The sequence below is a fragment of the Taudactylus pleione genome, unplaced genomic scaffold, assembly GCF_031769625.1.
Source record: "Taudactylus pleione unplaced genomic scaffold, aTauple2 ptg000103l, whole genome shotgun sequence".
Taxonomy (NCBI): Eukaryota; Metazoa; Chordata; class Amphibia; order Anura; family Myobatrachidae; genus Taudactylus; species Taudactylus pleione.
In genome coordinates, this window is record NW_028284505.1 from 1,692,897 (window position 1) to 1,711,828 (window position 18,932).

At 44.8% G+C, this 18,932-nt stretch overlaps 1 protein-coding gene across 4 annotated transcripts in view; it reads right to left on the minus strand.

Moving 5' to 3' along the window:
* TNNI3K (TNNI3 interacting kinase) overlaps positions 1-18,932 on the minus strand; it is an 840,867-nt gene that overhangs the window by 452,714 nt on the left and 369,221 nt on the right. For all 4 annotated transcript variants that reach the window (XM_088470772.1, XM_088470769.1, XM_088470770.1 and 1 more), the window contains exons 8-11: positions 13,108-13,252; positions 12,923-13,027; positions 7,750-7,844; positions 5,266-5,415 (exon numbers count right to left, since the gene is read on the minus strand). In XM_088470772.1, coding sequence (XP_088326898.1) covers positions 5,266-5,415; positions 7,750-7,844; positions 12,923-13,027; positions 13,108-13,252 — 495 coding nt within the window. The remainder of the gene's footprint in view (positions 1-5,265; positions 5,416-7,749; positions 7,845-12,922; positions 13,028-13,107; positions 13,253-18,932) is intronic.

The window sequence follows — 18,932 nt, forward strand, 5'->3', positions numbered from 1 at the left end:
ATAAGCTATGTCAGAAAAATATAAATGTATTTAATTAATAAAAATAAAAATGTTATAATAGTAATTATAATAATAATAGAAAACTCTAAAGGAAGGCTTATATGAATTCAAATCAATTCTTTAAAAAATATAATGTATTTATTGTAAAAATCCACACTTAAACGGAAAATAATATTAAGTCTCATAATAGAAGAAACATCTATAGTACGTTATTCGCTTCCTATACATGTTATTACTACCACAACTATAGATTGAGAAATTTTATATTGTCTCATCAAAAGTTAATCATTGATGTTACATTATACATAGTATTGGCATACCAAATTATATATATTTATATTAAATACTATTATAAAAAAATATTGCCATGGTATTTAACTTGTGACTGTCCCCTACAGTATTATTGATTTTTTATCTCACTGCTACTTTTAGTACATTGTATTTAAATATATGTGTGTTGCATTGGCCAATGATGTTTTTTGTCTGTAGATTGTATATTTTTATTTTTATTAATTAAATACATTTATATTTTTCTGACATAGCTGATTTAGTAATATTGATTCACAGGTGTCCCACAGCGCTGTTATTTTCTCCTTTTTTTGTTCTTTTCCAATAACAGCAGCGTGGCACACCGGTTCTGATTATCATTGATTATCACTATTAATGTAAGTGTTTACACATATAAATATTTGGTTCTTTTTGCAGAGCCATTGGCTTTTATTCTGTTCTAAATTACAACAAGTTTTATCACTCGTTGTGAATGCTAATACTCATTGATAAATAAGGGCCTGATTCAGAGCCGGACGCTCTGACCAAAGCGCTCGCTCTGAATCCGGGCCCTCCTCCATGAAAATGGAGCGGGCTCCTGGCCGCTCGTATAGCTGTGGGTGACCACCCACAGCATATGCGAGCGGCCAGAAAGATGGTCGCGATGGTCTTGACCATCGCGACCATCAGACTTGCGACGGAGACCCTGCGGTAGGGTCTCCCTGCCACAAGCCCTGGAGTGATTTTGGCTCTATCAGAGCCAAAATCACTCCCACTGACATCACTAGTGATGTCAGTGGGGCCGGCTTCAGAGGGTAGGCGTTCCCATGGGAACGCCTTCGTCTGGCAGGCACGCCCGCCAAAGGGGGCGTGCTGTCAATCAGCATCGACAGCACACCCCCTTTGGTGCGAGACCCGGACCGATGGAAAGCCCGTCGCTCCACGGGTCTAGCGCATGCGCACAACGGAGCTCCCTCTGTCGTGCGCATGCGCAGTGGGGAACATCGACCTGCTTGCGAGCGTCCTGACGCTCACGAGCGGGTCTGAATGACCCCCTAAGGCCATAAGGGTAAAAAAATATTGTGTAAAGGAGTGGCTGTGGCTATTCCTACCTGCCACGTTCCGTTATACTTAACGTGCAACTTCATACGCGTCATAACATTTCATCTGCGACAATAATCACGACCTAGCATCCCTGGTACAGTAGACAGTGAGCGGCTTTGTGTTTGGCGGCTATATGGCTATGATGCAACATTTAGGTAAATATTTACGCTGCGCTACCCGTGGTGGAGTGACGTAGTCTCACACCATATGGTGAAAAAACTATGGGGTATATTTATAGGGCAATTCAGACTGGTGGCATCAGATGCCAGGCAAGTAGCTAATTCAGTTTCATGACAGTCTGTCTGAGTCTAATAATTAATAACGTTTTCATGTACCGTGTAATATACAATTGAATATAGATCATCCTTACCTAAACTCCCGATTTGGGAGGTGGGGAGGGTTGATGGCTTCCGGGAGTTTTGCCAGCCTTTCCGGGGGTCCGGGAGCTGCACCCGAAAATTCGGGAGGCTCCCGGCCGAATCGGGAGGGTAGGCAAGCCTGATTTAAGTTCAAAATAAATACAAATATCTATTGTCTTGTCCCTAAATCAAATCAAATGGGAATCTGCTTTCCTGCCGCAGACTGAATGCAAATATCAATTAAATAATGTGAATGGACCACAGTAGCCTCACTGAGGAGTATATTTACTAAAGTGCGGGTTTGTAGAAGTGGAGATGTTGCCCATAGCAACCAATCCTACTTACCATTTATCTAACACCTTCTAGAAGATAATAGCTAGAATCTGACTGGTTGCTATGGGCAACATCACTTCTATAAACCCGCACTTTAGTAAATACACCCCAAGGTGTAAGAGGATACATCTCTGCTGTACATATTAATGCTGCAAAACCCAAAATTAAAGAAGAAACAAAACATCAGTGGGATTGCAGCTTTAATATGGATGCACCTTTTATCAAGGAAAACAAACATAGGTAATTATTCTATTCAGATTCCTTTGGTTTTATCGGGAGTAGGAATTGTGGGTAAATATCTATAGTCAATAAGGAATTTGGGTAATGGGCCAGGACAAAGGGTCTCTTATAAATGACCCTATGGTGTAAATTTTACTAAAGTGAGAGTTTTTAGAAGTGAGTTTTAAAAGTGATGTTGCCCATAGCAACCAATCAGATTCTAGCTATTATCTTCTAGAAGGTGCTAGTTAAATGTTTAGTAAAATCTGAGCGGTTGCTATGAGCAACATCACTTTTAAAACTCACTTTCCTTAAACTCTCACTTCAGTAAATTTAACCCTATCTGTCATTCTTTTCACAATTTATGCGCAAAATCTTGGGGATACAACTATTGAATATCATTTAAGGAAGCCATTTCACAGACAGTTTGGCCCGAATGCAATAGGCCGGGATTTGCAGAAATTAACGCTATTCTAGGAAGACAGACGCTAGATTTAAAGCGGCCATTAGTTTTAAGGCAAAGCTAACTCTTTAACAAGGAAACCAGCCATTCACTGTAGCAGTCGGATATTTGCACAGCGGCGTATGCACACGTAAAGGAGGACACCAGGCACACGTGTAATCTAATAGCTGTTCCTCCACTGGCACTTACCCGAAAACCTCCCTAGTCACAAGTACAGAGACTTAAAAAAAAATTCCAGTCCTGTTCAAAAATTCATTCAAATTTCACCAGTTCAAAAATCACAAAAACTGTTCATGGTAACATTTTTAATATGCTCCAGATCGAATTTGTGGTTGGCAAATTGCATCTTTCATTGGGTATTCCAGTTCAGGGTTCACACTAGAATTTTTACATATTTTTATTTGCATATATTATTTTTAAAATATTTTTAAACAATAAAATAAGTATTTTAACTTATTTTTTTTTACATTTTTATTCAAACAACGAACTTTACAGTGTTTAAAATCAAATTTCACAGGTCATTGGTTTGAATTTTAACATTAAAACAGTTAAAATGTATGAAATTAATGTGCTGGCGCTTACTGACAGGTGTGCAAACCGGTCGCCGTGCACCCTCGTTTTGCAGTAGGCTGCAGGCCAGCGTTTCCGCTTTTCTCCATTATAACATTAATAAAACTATCACTTTCCTGAAACTGACTGACATGTAAATAATTGTGTTTATATTAGGTTTTTTTTTTGCGATTCATAAAATCTGACATTTCATTCTGCCTTTGGCAGCTAAATGAAGATCTGAGTATGATCAGTGAATAAAGTTGTTGCATAAACATCGCTATAAATGCTTTAGTAAGGTTATTTAAAATAATTTTGTCTGTGCAAAAAAAGGTTTATTACAAATATAATTTAAAAATAAGAGTGTGTGTTTGTATGTATATATGGTGTATATATATATACAGTATATATATATATATATATATATATATACACACATACAGACTCGCACACACGCATTCATGCATATTTATATAGTGTTTATTCTAGCACCTGTCACAACCCGTGTGCAGTTCCTCTTTCCTGTCTGTGGTGTCGCTCTCTGCTCTGGTGCTTCTAGCACACTCAGCTGATGCTACAAACTTTTGTGATACAGACCAGGGTATGCTAGAAGCACCAGAGCAGTTAGCGACACCCCAGGCAGGAAAGAGGAACTGCACACGGGTTGTGATAGGTGCAGGGTGCTAGAAGTAAGCCCGAAGGCTGACATTTAAGCATAAGGGACATTAAACCACAAGTGTTTTAGTGTTGCCAGTTTAATAACGTGTTGGCTATTGCCCCTTTAAGTTTAGCTGTTCTTATGCAGCCAATGAATGTTCACGGGGAGTGGTCTAGGGGTATTTAATGGCGTGATGTATGTAAATCTGTCTCTTTGTGCCAGTTTTCCCACCCTCCCTCCCTTTTTGTTTTCATTTGTTGACTGTCTGATGGTTGGTTGTGTTTGCGGAAAAGAACGACACTTAGTTTATGTTAGTAGTTAGGCTTAGTGGGTGCGCTCTCATTGAAGTGGAGTAAGGCGACAGCCAATTGTCCTGGACAGGAAATGGCTATACCACCTGGACCAGTGGTTGAAGGTAAAGGAGAGTTGATCACCAATGCTTGGCTTGTGAGTGTGTTTGTTTGAGCTGTTTGGTTGTTATTGTCCTGGGCTTTCTTTTGGTGCCGTCACCATTATTAGTATTAACTTATAGTCTAAAAATGTTATGACTTGTCAAAAATAAATTTGACAAAATATTTAAACGCCAACACTGTTGTCTGTGGCCCTGATTCAGAGCCGCTCGCTCTGACCAGAGTGCTCGCTCTGAATCAGGGCCCTCCTCCATTAAAATGGAGCGTCCTCCTGGACGCTCGTATAGCTGTGGGTCACCACCCACAGCATATACGAGCGTCCAAAAAGATGGTCGTGATGGTCTTGACCGTCGCGACCATCGGACTTGCGACGGAAACAAGGCCAGGAGTGATTTTGGCTCTATCAGAGCTAAAATCACTCCCACTGACATCACTAGTGATGTCAGTGGGGCCGGCTTCAGACGGTAGCCGTTCCCATGGGAACGCCTCCGTCTGGCCGCCACGCCCCCGGCACGCCCAACAAAGGGGGCTGCTGTCAGTCACCATCGACAGCACGCCCCCTTTGGTGCGAGACCCGGAGCGACAGCTTGGCTGTCGCAGTCCGGGTCTCGCGCATGTGCACAACGGAGCTCCCTCTGTCGTGCGCATGCGCAGTGGGGACCATCGAACCACTTGCGAGCATACTGCCGCTTGCGAGTGGGTCTGAATGACCCCCTTTGTCTTTACTTTAGAAGTTAAGTTACATTGTATTTAAGAAGGTTGTTATATGGTAACACGATAATACACATTAGTGAGTTTATGAACACCATCTACTGTACATAAATAATTGCCGCTAGAAGGATCGGACCTTACAATCCCCGATTGGACACCACTGCATTGCGGCTGTCACATGCTCCGAAATACCTTTTTCGTAAGCCCACATCAGACAGGTCTGTTCCTCCTTCTCACCACTTGATCTACTGGGGTCACAGGCAACGAGATTCATGTCAGCTCCATTGTCCAGCAAGTACTGGACCAGGCGCACGTGTCCGTGGAAACAAGCGGAGTGCAGTCCTGGGAGATTGGGAGGCAAAGTCACCGGCATTAGATGGAGCGTAACAGGAGGAGAGCCGACTATCATAAAGACATGAATGATATTCTTTCTGGGGAAATATGTTATACAGAAAATTACCATGTGCTGAAAGGATAAGATGATTTTATTTTATTACGGCCAACAAGATGGTAGTTATTCTGCCAGCACGAGAAGAGTGATACCCTCCAAACAAAAATGAATACATAAGAAAGAGAGAAAATAATAACCGTAAGTCTGCGCGGGTGTAAAAGGACAGAGAACTAGATCACTGTGAGACGTTACACTTTCCTAACCTAAATTAATTGCTACCCTGTGTGAGGCAGAATGACAGGGGTAGTTACAACGTCCTGTTCAGAATTTTAAACTAGGTTTGAAATGTTATCCAAACCCCCTTCCAAGTAACCAGTTGACCACTAATTGCCCAGGACGCACCCCCCTCTCACCTTGATTAGTGTGCGCTCCGGTCCCACAAGCTTGTGGGGTGACTTAGGGGCACCTTTGTGCTCCAAACGATTCAAGAGAGAGGCACAGGCAAACAATAGGTGTACTTATGTGATTATGTTGGTTTGGGCGCATTTTAAGACGAATCCAACTAAGAAACAGTAGTATTTGTGCCAGACGTGACAAGCCTGACTGCCCCACGTGGGTGGTGCCTCGTCTGTGGCATCCCTGGTCTCATTTCTTGCTGGGGAGATGTAATGAGGCATGAGGAGAGAGCGAGGGAGACAAGGAAATATAGTATTGGAACAATCCACCTTTTGTTTGAAAAGGTAGATTCTGGTTTCTGATAGACCAGGCTCTACTGCCATATGGGCAAACTTGGCACATGCCTAGGTTATATACACACAAAGAAAGGTTTCGGCCGCCACAGACAGGACTAGTCCAGACTGCAGTCAAGGAAAGGATGAGGAGTTTCCCTCAGTATACATAAATCATACAGTAAGAGAAACAAAGTTACTCAACGCTGTCTGGAAGTGCGTTTCACAGTACTTCCGCTCCATCAGGCAGATGAAGCGGAAGTACGATGAAACGCGTTGTAGACGAAACACACTGAGACATCCTTTACTTTTATTTTATTAATCTATGGTCTTATTGACTTATTTTTTTAATCTTTTACACTGCCTTTGTTTTTTTACAGATACTTTATCTAATGCACTTATTTTGTATACCTAAAAGTACAGTGGAGCTATCACGAATCAAATGTACAGTATATGCAATAGGAAATTCAAAAACTCCAGGATATTTATTTTGGACTGTTCTTAAACTATATCCACAGGAAAGGCTTCACACAAACCTTGCTGTTGGATTTAAATAAAACTTTGGAAACCACAAAAAACACTGATTTGGTTGCCACCAGTCCGGTATTTTTCTGGACAGTCCGGAAATCAGAATATCTGTTTGGAGGGTTGCTCATTCCGGAAGGGCGGTGTCCAGAATTCTCACAGAAGTAGGCAGGCAGAAGCATTAAAGAGGGCAGACCCTTACCCATGATGTCAGTATTCTTGTCTCCAACACTTATTTGTACATCATCCCCAATCAGACATTACTAGCTGCCCTAGCCCCCCCCCTCCAGCTGAGAGTAAACAGCTGCTTTCTGGCTTGTGCCTTATTCTGCTTTTATAGCATCTCTTTTGGTGCCCATAACAACCAGCTCTTCCTCCGTCCACGTGTGATCAAGCTGCTTTGCTGCCTCTTTCCACCCCAATAGAGCTGACACGCACCCTATGAAAGAGTTGCTTCCACAAATTGTAGGCTTGGGCTAGTTGCCTGTAATCATGAACACAGTCAGGGTCGTATCATCAATGCGGACATCAACAGCTACAGCTTTCCTTGCGGGAGGGAGGTGAGCCTGGGTATAGCATCGTTATCTTTACATCTCCAGGTAATAGAGGTGACCCACTGCTCATGGAGGGGCTATGGTACTTTAACTGGTGCACTTCCTTCCTGCACCAATTCCTAATGTTTCACCAGCCAGCACACGTACTCTGCAACTATTTTATCCTACAACGTGGCATGAGGAGTCTCTGAGGCACATATGCACGAGGGGCTCTGAGGCATAAAAAGGGACATGAAGGGCTCTGAGGCATATAAGGTGCACGTGGAGCATATGGATTTGTGTGGGCCTGAAATCTGGGAAATATAATGGTTGTAAGTAACTCATTCACTGCTTCCCAGAAAGTGTTGGGTAACCTTGTTTTTCTATACAGGTCAGCCATGTTCAGGAGACAACTCAGCCATTGTTTTATGCTATTTATATGTAAGAATTGTTGCGTAGAGGGTCAGGAGCATGTGAATGTATAGGCTATATGTCTTACCGGTATGTCCATCTCTTCCTTGGTGGTTGATGTTTAAAACATTTTGATCAAGGAGAAATTTTACGAGCTCTAGATTTCTGCCGTATGTGCAGGCACTGTCAGGAACAGACAAACACACGCATAAATAACTCATGAAACCATCGTACGATCATTGTAGTTTGCTCAGCGTTTCACAATCGCAGAGGTTGCCAGGGCGAGTGTACACGGAAAATCTTAGAGAATTATGTACAACAATATCCTGTACTTCTATTATGAGCTGAAGTTGTTCTGAATGCGAGGGGAGAAATAAATCCAATTTTCTTATTTTTCTTATTATGTGATGCTTTTCAAAATGCAGTATATCATTACACCACTGTCAGAGGCAGCTTGAATTTGAGGCATGGTAATGTTCTGCACATCTCTAGAGAGGTTTGTGCATTAATAATTTGCAAAAAAAAGAAGAGTTACAAAAATATAAATGGCACAATTATATGTAGGATAATATACCGCCTGGTATATTTGAGGACAATTAGGATATCCAGCACTTTACAGTAGCTGCCTGCAGCTGTAGGACAAGGGATGATCTCTCAGGCATTTATAAGGGTATAATACACAGATATCATTATTGTGTTATAAAATATTTTTTTTAATGTTAGAAACTACTGTAAATTATATTCTTGTAAACAGTGTCCTCACTAAAGTACTAAGGGCCATATTGAATTAGAGGCGAAAAGCCCGTTATCGTTGATAACTTATCGCCGATGACGTCATTTTTGCCTGTTTCACTTATCCCCATATTCAATTACAAAGACTTTTCGTAGGTGCGAAAAGTCTTTGTAAAAAAACAGGGATAAGTTTTCACCACTGTTTAGGTGGCGAAAAAAAGTGCAGAATTAGGGTTTAGGGGTGCAGGGAAAAAAAAATTGCCTGTAGCCTTTGGAATGACCCCTTAATGTAATCTGTGTCAAAATAAAAAAAAACAATTCCTTAGCACACCCCAAAAAAGGTACTTTCATTTTTTGGGGCAAAAAAAAAATGTTGGGGAACAAACTTAAAAACTAGCGAGATAGCCTCAGGGGGGGTCCCCATGTATGTGGCAGGTGTTTTCTAGAATGCGGGTGGTTGCAGCAGGTGGATTTTTGAAGAATTTTTAAAAATCACTTTAAGGACTTAAAAATATGCTTGCACCCATTTTCATATACCCCAAATTTGATGGGACTAGTTTTTTTTTTTAAAGATAAATGCTATTCTTCACAGGCGCATTTATGAACCTGCTGTGGCAATTTGAAAACCCAGATTGCCTTCAGCAGGCCAAATCAGGGGTACCCATAGTGATCCCCCATGTCAGACCATCTTTTGGGGGGTGACAGGCTGATTTCTCCTAAAGTGACAGGACTTTACGATACTTACCTTTCCGCCAGGTCCCGTTTTCGCCGGATCCTAATTGAATACGGGCATAAGCGGGCAGGCGCCCGATACTTTATCCCTGCAAAAAACGGCGATGATGGCGAAAAGTCCGACTTTGGACTTTTCACCTCAAATTGAATATGGCCCTAAGTGTCTAATTGTGAGTAGGAGGCAGGCGCAAAAATCACATAGTTGAGCAATGTTTTTCAGCGGCAAATGCATCTACAGGAAGTCGCACAGCGCATGCGAAAAACGGCGTATGCGCACAAAGTCGCAGGTTCAATTAAGAAGCACAGAGTTCAAATTGTATTACAACCGGAAAATGGACATTCATGGGCGGTGGCTATTTAGACGCACGCAGATGGTAGTGTTAGGGGCGTGTCTCAGAAATGGTTGCGGTCTCAGATGCACAAATGCTCACATAGGAGGCCGTACACAGCCAGAGAATCTGCACCTAGCATGGGGCTGGTGCAAATTTTCATTGTGCGACCAATGGTTGCATCTAAGGATGTACCAAGCGGTATTTCAGCGCCTAAAGACTCTGCGGAGGTTTCAGTCCTTGCACATTCTGACGCACGCTTGTACATTAAGGAAGGGCTTGTAGGGGTGTTAGCCACGTGTCTGCGACAACAGATGCAGAAACGGACACCGCTGCATACAACTCAGAATCAGATTTGCTGCCTCCAAAAGTGAGGAGATATGTGGATGGGATGTGGGATGCGTACGGGATCCCGGGGGTCAGAATCCTGATGCCGAAATCCCAACAGGGTTAGGATACCGACAACTGTCGGGAGGTATTCTAACCCTCCCCCTATCCCAACCCCTCACCCCTCCCGCACTCTAAACCTATTCCTCCCCCCTTAGTGCCTAACCCTCCCCATAACCCCACTACTTACCTTCAGGATCCCGACGGTCGGGATGCCAGCGCCAGTATTCTGACTAGTGTCGGGATTCCGGCGTGAGCATTCTGACCGCCAGAATCCCTTGGTCGGGATATTAACTGCATCCCATGTGGATAAACCGCATCGTCCTGTATTAGCATGCAAGGTTCTGACAGACTTGCCTCCTGTAATAGAGATAGTATCGAGACACCCACCGGCGGCTTCGCAGATCCAAGCAAGTGCGCACAAATACACAGCGGCACTCGCAGATCCTTCAATCATCGAACAGCTGAGCGTCCTAGAATGTCAATCACTTTGCAAAGAATTGTTCACTGCGAGCGTCACCGCTAAGGCAGCTTGGCGCGTGTGCAGTGCGAATGTGTCATATTCGCAGTCAGACGAGAGTCAACTGCGTAAATATCGGCACTGAATCAGGCCCAAAGTCTGACTTCTGATTTGTGGAGACATCTGCCAGAGTAGAGAGTCACTAGACTCGCTCCTTAAATCCATTATGAGATAAGCAGCTATTATGGGTCCATAGGTGTTTTCTCCAGCAGGATAGCCATCAATCTGAGTATCTCATCTCATCATGAGACCATGCTATGACATCTACTATGTGATAACTCATACGGGCCACTCATCATCATCATCATTTAAATGTAAGGCAACACATATTTTGTAGTGCCAGACAGTCAGCGTACAAACTCAAGAATATAGTTACACATAATACATGTGGTACCAATACTTATATGTATCGTGCTAGAACGTTTACAGATTGTAGACACACAAGTGCAACTTCCTTGCTTACGTGTTGAACAATCAGCGGAGCTCTCACCCAAAATTCAGCATAAGACATATGAGGGACATACGAGGTAGAGAAGGGTGGGGATGTGAGACATTCGGTATAGAGGAACCTGTCTGTGAGAGCTTACAATCTACAGGTTGGGGGTTGTGGGAGACAATTGGAGTAAATGGGACTGAAGTGGACGTGGCAGTTGAGGGATTGAACTTGTGGGTCCAGAAGGAGGTACAGTAGCATAGGGTACACAAGCATGAAGGGGTGAGTACTGTGGGAACATATGGAAGTTTATAGGTTGTGTAGAGTCAGACAGGGTGAGTCATGGAGCTCCAAAGTTGGGGCCAAGTGCTGGAGAAGTCCTATAGACAGGAGATAGAGGAGAACGCCAGATGGGATGAAGGGGGTCAAGCTCAGGTATATCTCACGATAATATCAGAGATATATGAAGCGGAAATGTGGATGAGGGCGAGAAGCTCGAATTATGGTTGGCCAATCAGTGGTCCCGTATCAATATTTTGGATCGACACAGGATAGGCATCTTTGAATTTAACACAGAGAATAATCAAGAGAAGAACATCGGTCTTATCCAGGAATGATGTTATTTTCCCGTATGCGCAGTTGAAGATTTAAGGGATGGTCACGCATGCACTGTGGAGGAAGAAATGCCAAAGAACGGGTAAGAAACTCGCTGCCAACTTTACCATTCCTCCTGTTAATCCCCCCCCCTCTAATGACTAATTAAGTAAAAAATATTTTTTATTTAACTTAATTCCCCCTAATAATGACATGTTATTTTTGTGGTGAAAATGTAAAAAGTGTTGGAAAGTGGGTTTAAAGTACTGGGTCAGGTACTGTATTTTGGGGTGCTGTATGGATGGGACAGGTGTATTTAGGATTGCAGGTGGTAGTAGCAGGTGTATTTTTTTAAAAATTTAAAAAGTGTACTTTAAAGACACAAAAATATACTAGCGCCCATTTTAATGTACCCCCAATTTAACTGCAGAAATTATTTTCTCAAAAAAAATATAGCTTTTTTATCAATTTTCAACACTTATGCGAATATGCATATAACAACCGTTTTGCCATGAGCAACTATCACGCAAATGCGTTTTCGCATCTTTTGTAATTGGATTGCATTGCGAAAATACGCGAAAAGATCGCAACAAAACTGGCGAATAGGGCGAAAACTTCTCCGGCGAAAAGTTTTCGTTTTATTACGGCTAATATGAATACCGCCCTAAATGTGATGTATCAGACATGGAGATGGATCAAAATGGGCCAGAGGTTAAGGGGCGGCGGGAGAGGAAGAGTAGTAAAGCTGCACCATTTGGGATGGATTGCAGAGGGGAAAGGGGAGGATGTAGGGAGAATAGCGACATAAGTGGGCGTAAGCATAAAGGTCATGACTCTGAGTCATGCTAAAGCAAGAATCCGCCCGTGTGTGCTGAGGATCCGTGCATCCAGGGGCGTATCTATAATGGGTGCAGGGTGCACCCATAGTATCACTTACCTCTCCGGAGTCCCACGGCGGAGCGGAGGTCGTGGCCATTTTCCCGTCATTTGCGCATGCGCAGTACAGGGAAAATGGCCGCCGCGGCCATTTTCCCGGTGACCTGTGCATACTCTATAGACTCTGGGACACACTCTAGTGCCCAGAGTCTATAACTCCGGCGCTGGCCACGCACAGCTCAGTGCGCTGCTGGCCGCCGGACAGAGAGAAGGGGCCTTGCACATGGGCCCCCTCCTCTCTAGAAACGTCCCCTGGATTTGGGCACGCTTCCAGTACCCAGGACCCAGTAATCGATCTTTCAACAGCCTCGGTATCCAGTATGCAGACCCACAGAGATGGGTGCTGTGGACCTATTAATGTGTGGAGTGATAAATGTGTAAAGCAAAACACCTTAGTGTTAAAATGACACACTACATGGCACACGTTTATACTATGAATAGGGTCATACATGACAGGGTGTCAATTATAAAGACACTAAAGGTACACCAAGCAATCTTACCCTTTAGCACATAAATGTGCAGAATAAATATACTGAAGTGATAATATCAGAAGTAAATGTATAATTTATTGACACATTGTTTCGCTCCCATTGCTGACCTATGAAAAGCTGTTTCGCTGAAAATATTCTCCTTTGTCAGACTTTCTGTACCCGACAGCTGAATTAATTCCTTCATCACTTCATATCTGCCATTGTAACAGGCGCTGTAGGGTGAGACAGAAATAGACAGATAACACGGGGAGGGCGAGGTCTGAGGCCGGAGTCTGCGGCTCGGGTTACTCACAGGTGCAAGGCCGTGTCTCCGTAAATGTTCACTACATGGGGCTGGACGTCAGCGTTATTCTGCAGAAGATATCGGACGATTTCATGGTGTCCAAATCGTGAACAGAAATGCAGCGGAACGTGATCTTCGTTATCTTGGGCATTAACTGCAGAAAATGTTTATTTTATGTTTTTTGTCTGTTTTTTTTTTTAATACGTTATTATAATACTGTATGTGTACTATTAAAATATATATATATATATATATATATATATATATACCTGCCAGCTGTAGATTAACACTGTTCCATCTGGTCATTTAGGGGGCACTACAATTAGGTGCGAGTTTGCAAAAGTGATTGAGAAATCCAATTAGAAATGCCAATTTGCGCTACTCGCGGCGAGGGTGTGCAAGTTTTCTATAACATGAGAGTTGGGAGAAGGGCATGAAAATGTGGGGAAAGCATCCTGGACCCCAGAAAAGTGGCAAATTCCTCAACAGAATCATACAGATGACTGCTAGTGGGGATAAGGAAAGTATAGAAAAAAAAATTATAAAAAAAAAAAAATCAGACGGTTCATGTGTAATCAAACAAATAAATCGAAAAATGCAAAAAAAAAAAAGTAGGAAAAAGGTGTAATAATAATTTGAGGCCACTTATTTTTCATTTTAAAAAATACTTTCATTACATTTGGGGTGCCTCAACTAACGAAAAAGTCAATTTTGTGGTAATTTGAGGCCATTTTTAAAACCCAAAAATTACATGTAATTATTGAGGCAAATTAAGCGAATTAAAACCTTCCAAATGCCTAATTAGTCATTGGGGGGAGGGGGGTCCAAGGAGTTCTGCACTGTATCCTGACATTTTTACCTCCACATAAATATATAACCTTTTCACACCCTCAGGGAGGTACGCAGAAATAACCGCGATTTTCCTCTGAAAACAAAAATACGAGATTGGAATTGGATTGCAGCTGCACACAAGCCTATTTACACCTAATTGTATTACCTCCTTATACCCCTTTCAGACAGAAAACCAAATTACTGGCTCTTTCATTTCAACCCGGTAATTTGCTGATTAACACGGGTATTTCTTTTGTCTGAAAGGGTCAACCCGAGTCAAAAATCCCGGGACTTTGAACCAGGAATTTACCAGGGTCGAAGAACCGGGAATTTAGACCCGGGTTGACCCTTTCAGACAGAAGCAATAAAGTATCTGTTTTAATCAGCAAATTACCGGGTAGAAATGTATGACCCGGTAATTTGCTCCTCTGTCGGAAAAGGGGGGTTCAGGCAGAGAATGGCAAAACAACCCGGCATGCAAATGCCGGGTAAAACCTGGGTTTTTTGCCATTTTCTGTCTGAAAGTGGTATGGCTGGGTTGTTATGCCATTTTGAAAGCAGAAGAATGGGTTGGGTTTGCTATTGGACATAACACTTTGATGAACTGTGGCGTCAACAAAACTGCTGCCATTATTGTTCTTACTTTTTTTTGGCTCTAGTAAGTGGTTTTCACTTATGACTGCAGACAATGTTGCGAAGCACTGAATAAGTAACTAACACTATTTGTTTAACTTTTTTTTTCCCCTTGAACTGGATGTTAGAGGAGGGATTGATGTTTATTTTGTAGTGTTGGATTAATTGAAAACATTTTTATTGTATTTTTTTTAAACAGTCATGATTGAATATTAAATATTATTACTTTAATTAAAGTAAGTTAATATTAATGTTTATTTCTTTTGCTTTTAAAAGTAAGATATGTTATTACATTTAAATGCAATGTATTTTTCTAATTTTAATATTATTATTGTGTCTTTTTATATATATATATTTTTTACTTTGTTCTGAAATCAAGCACTTGGAAACCCTGCATTTTGCAGGCGCGTCATTTACCAAGACAACTAAAAATACTAATATTTCATGAGCACAAATAATATGAGATATGGTAAGAACTTACCCTTGTTATCTCTATTTCTACGAAGTCCATAGGGTTCCACAGGATACCTTGGGGTATAGGTGTGACGTCAGTCGCAGGGCACCAAAGAGTTAAGCTTTCAGCCTCCCAGGATGCACTAGGTCCCCCTCCTATACCCCGCCCCCGGGCCAAGGCACCTCAGTTAGTTACCAAGCCATAGGCCGGAGGAGGAGAAGGAAGAGAGAGAGCAAAGATCTGGACACATACAAGAATCACATTCTCACCAGAGGGAGACGGAAAACCGGTGACCAGAGCAAAGCCCATCTGCAGCATAGGTGCGACAGGGCGGGAGTCCTGTGGAACCCTATGGACTTCGTAGAAATAGAGATAACAAGGGTAAGTTCTTACCATATCTCATATTTTCTACTTCAGGGTCCATAGGGTATCCACAGGATACCTTGGGGATGTCCCAAAGCAGTATCCTTTAAGGGTGGGGACGCTCCTGTGCAGAAAGGAGAATCCGCCGCCCGAAGGAAGCATCCTGAGAGGCGAAGGTGTCAAACCTGTAATACCTCACGAAGGTATGGACAGAAGACCACGTAGCAGCCTTGCAGATCTGAACTGCCGAGGCACCACGTCGAGCTGCCCACGAAGGACCCACAGACCTAGTGGAATGAGCCTTCAGAGAAGGAGGGACCGGTAGGCCTTCATGAAGATAAGCTTCAGAAATAGCCATACGGATCCAGGCTGCCAAAGTTTGCTTTGAAGCAGGCCAACCCTTTTTACAGAAGCCATAGAGGACAAACAAAGCGTCCGACTTCCTAAACGAAGAAGTGCGGTCAACATAAGTCCTTAAGGCCCGCACAACATCCAAAGAGGCCTCACCCACGGAAAGACCCGGTGAGTTAAAGGCCGGAACAACAATTTCCTCGTTAACATGAAACTGGGAAACAACTTTGGGAAGAAACTCGGGCCGAGTGCGGAGCACTGCCCTGTTCCCATGAAAAACCAAGAAAGGGGGTCTACAAGAAAGAGCCCCTAACTCAGAAACACGTCTGGCCGAAGCAATGGCCAGAAGGAAAACAGTCTTAGCTGTTAGCCATTTAATATCCACTGAGCCCAGTGGTTCAAACGGCGGTCCTTGGAGAGCCCTCAGGACCACAGCCAAATCCCAAGGCGCCACAGGTGGAACAAAGGGCGGCTGAATACGGCGAACACCTTGCATAAAGGTGCGCACATCCGGGATTGTAGCAATCCTACGGTGAAACCAGACAGATAGGGCCGAAACCTGTACCTTCAAAGAAGCAAGGCGAAGCCCATGATCTAGCCCCGCTTGCAGGAAGGCGAGAATCCGAGACAGACGAAACTCCCGCGGTGCATAACCTCTCGGTCGACACCACTGGAAGAACGTATGCCACACGCGATGGTATATCCTCGCGGAAGACGGTTTCCGAGCTCGTAACATGGTACGCACCACAGAGCTGGAAAACCCCCGGGACCTCAGCATGGCCGTCTCAACAGCCACGCCGTCAAAGACAGCCGAGTCAGGTCCGGGTGAAGACAAGGACCCTGAGACAGAAGGTCCGGTCGTAGCGGCAACCGCAGAGGACTGTCCACGGACAGACCCTGAAGGTCTGAGAACCAGTGCCGTCTGGGCCACGCGGGAGCTATCAACAGGAGCGTCCCTCCTTCCTGTTTGAATTTCCGGATTACCCGTGGAAGAAGGGAGACCGGAGGGAACAGGTATGCGAACCCGAACGTCCACCGGACGGACAGAGCATCCACCAGAGACGCCCCTTCGTCTCTTGTGCAAGACCCGTACACCGGCAACTTGTTGTTGTGCCGGGACGCCATGAGGTCAATTTCTGGAAGACCCCACCTGTCCACCAGTAGTTGAAAAACGTCCGGGTGCAGGGACCATTCCCCTGGATGAACGTCCTGGCGACTTAGAAAGTCCGCCTCCCAATTTAGCACTCCCGGGATGAAGACCGCTGATATGGCCGGAAGATTGCGCTCCGCCCAAACCAGGATCCGAGAGACCTCTACGAGAGCCGCCCGACTGCGAGTTCCTCCTTGCCTGTTTATGTAGGCCACGGTGGTAGCATTGTCCGACTGGACCTGCACCGGGTGACCCTGGAGAAACCGCTGTGCCTGCAGGAGAGCATTGAAGACCGCACGGAGTTCCAAGATATTTATTGGAAGCTCCGCTTCTGTCGGCGTCCACCTGCCCTGGAACAAGTGTGGACCCGAAACTGCTCCCCAGCCCCGAAGACTGGCGTCCGTTGTCAACAGGACCCAATTTGGAACCCAGAACGGACGTCCCTTGTTGAGGTGGGTCGTCTTTAACCACCACGCAAGGGACAGGCGAACCTCCGGGGTGAGCACAATCGTCTGGAACTTCAGAGACTGAGGCAGCCCGTTCCACTTGGACAGGATCAGGTGCTGCAGAGGTCTGGAGTGAAACTGGGCGTATTCCACCATGTCGAACACCGACACCATGGAGCCCAGTAACCTCATCACCGAGTGTAAGGACACCCGGCGGCTGTGCAGACAACTGCGCACCCTTGACTGTAAAGCAGAGATCTTGTCCTCCGTCACGAAGATCCTTTGCTGTCCCGAGTCCAATAAGGCTCCAAGATGCAGAATCCTCCGAGACGGGATTAGAGTGGACTTCTGCCAGTTGATTAGCCAGCCGTGCCATTGCAGCAGTGCAATGGTCAGGTCCAAGTGGTGTAACAGGAGCTCTGGAGATCCTGCCACCAATAACAGGTCGTCCAAGTACGGCAACATGCGGACTCCTTGCAGCCGCAGAGAAGCCGCCATGACCGCCATCACCTTGGTGAAAAACACGTGGTGCTGTCGCCAGACCAAAAGGTAACGCCCGAAACTGGAAGTGGTCGCTGCGGATTGCAAACCGAAGGAACTCTTGATGGCGCAAAAGAATAGGGACATGCAGGTAAGCGTCCTGTATGTCCAATGACACCATTTAGTCCCCAGGTTCCAGCGCCAGAATGATGGACCATAGGGTCTCCATCCGAAACTTCGGGACCCGCAAAGACTTGTTGAGTGCTTTGAGGTTGAGAATCGGACGATATGACCCATTGGGTTTCTGTACCAAAAATAGATTTGAATAGAAACCCAGGCCCCTCTGGGAGAATGGAACAGGCACTATAACTCCAGCCTGTAGCATAGTGTGCAATACCTTCCGCAGCTCCGTAGCCTTGTTCCGGTCTGATGGTAGACCCGTGGTGAAGAATCGAGCCGGGGGTCTGTGCCGGAAGGAGAGGGCGTACCCGTGGGAGACCACCTCCAGAACCCAAGTGTCTGTCGTAGTGAACGACCAACACCGGGAGAACTGCAGCAGGCGGCCTCCCACCCAAGGGGAGACCCGGACCGTCAGGCCGCAGGCTTGTCATCTGGCTTGGGGGCCGGACGTCTGGTACTCCATGCCTGTTTCCGGGGCTTGACCGATTTCTTAGGGCCAGCCTGTCGAGGAAACGACTGTGGTTTGGGCCTGCCCTGGGCCCTAGATGACCGAAAGGATGATGGTCCAGAACCAGAAGGAGCAGCGGCCGACGGGAGACAAGCAGATTTGGCTGCCGCCAGCGTGGCCACAATCTTATCCAGATCCGGACCGAAGAGAACTTCTCCGGTAAACGGCAACGCTTCCAGACCTTTCTTGGAATCTGCGTCCGCCTTCCAGGATCGCAGCCACAAGGTGCGACGAGCAGCTACCGCTGCTGAAGAAATTCTAGACACCAGAGTACTAATGTCTAGAGCCGCCTCGTTGATGTAGGTGGCCGAATCACGGAGATTGCCAATCAACTCCGCCTGTTCGGCCGGACAGTCGGATTCAAAAGAAGCCTCTAATGAATCCGCCCAGCGCTCCATCGCTCTGGCAACCCAGCAAATGGCCAAAGCCGGCCGTGCT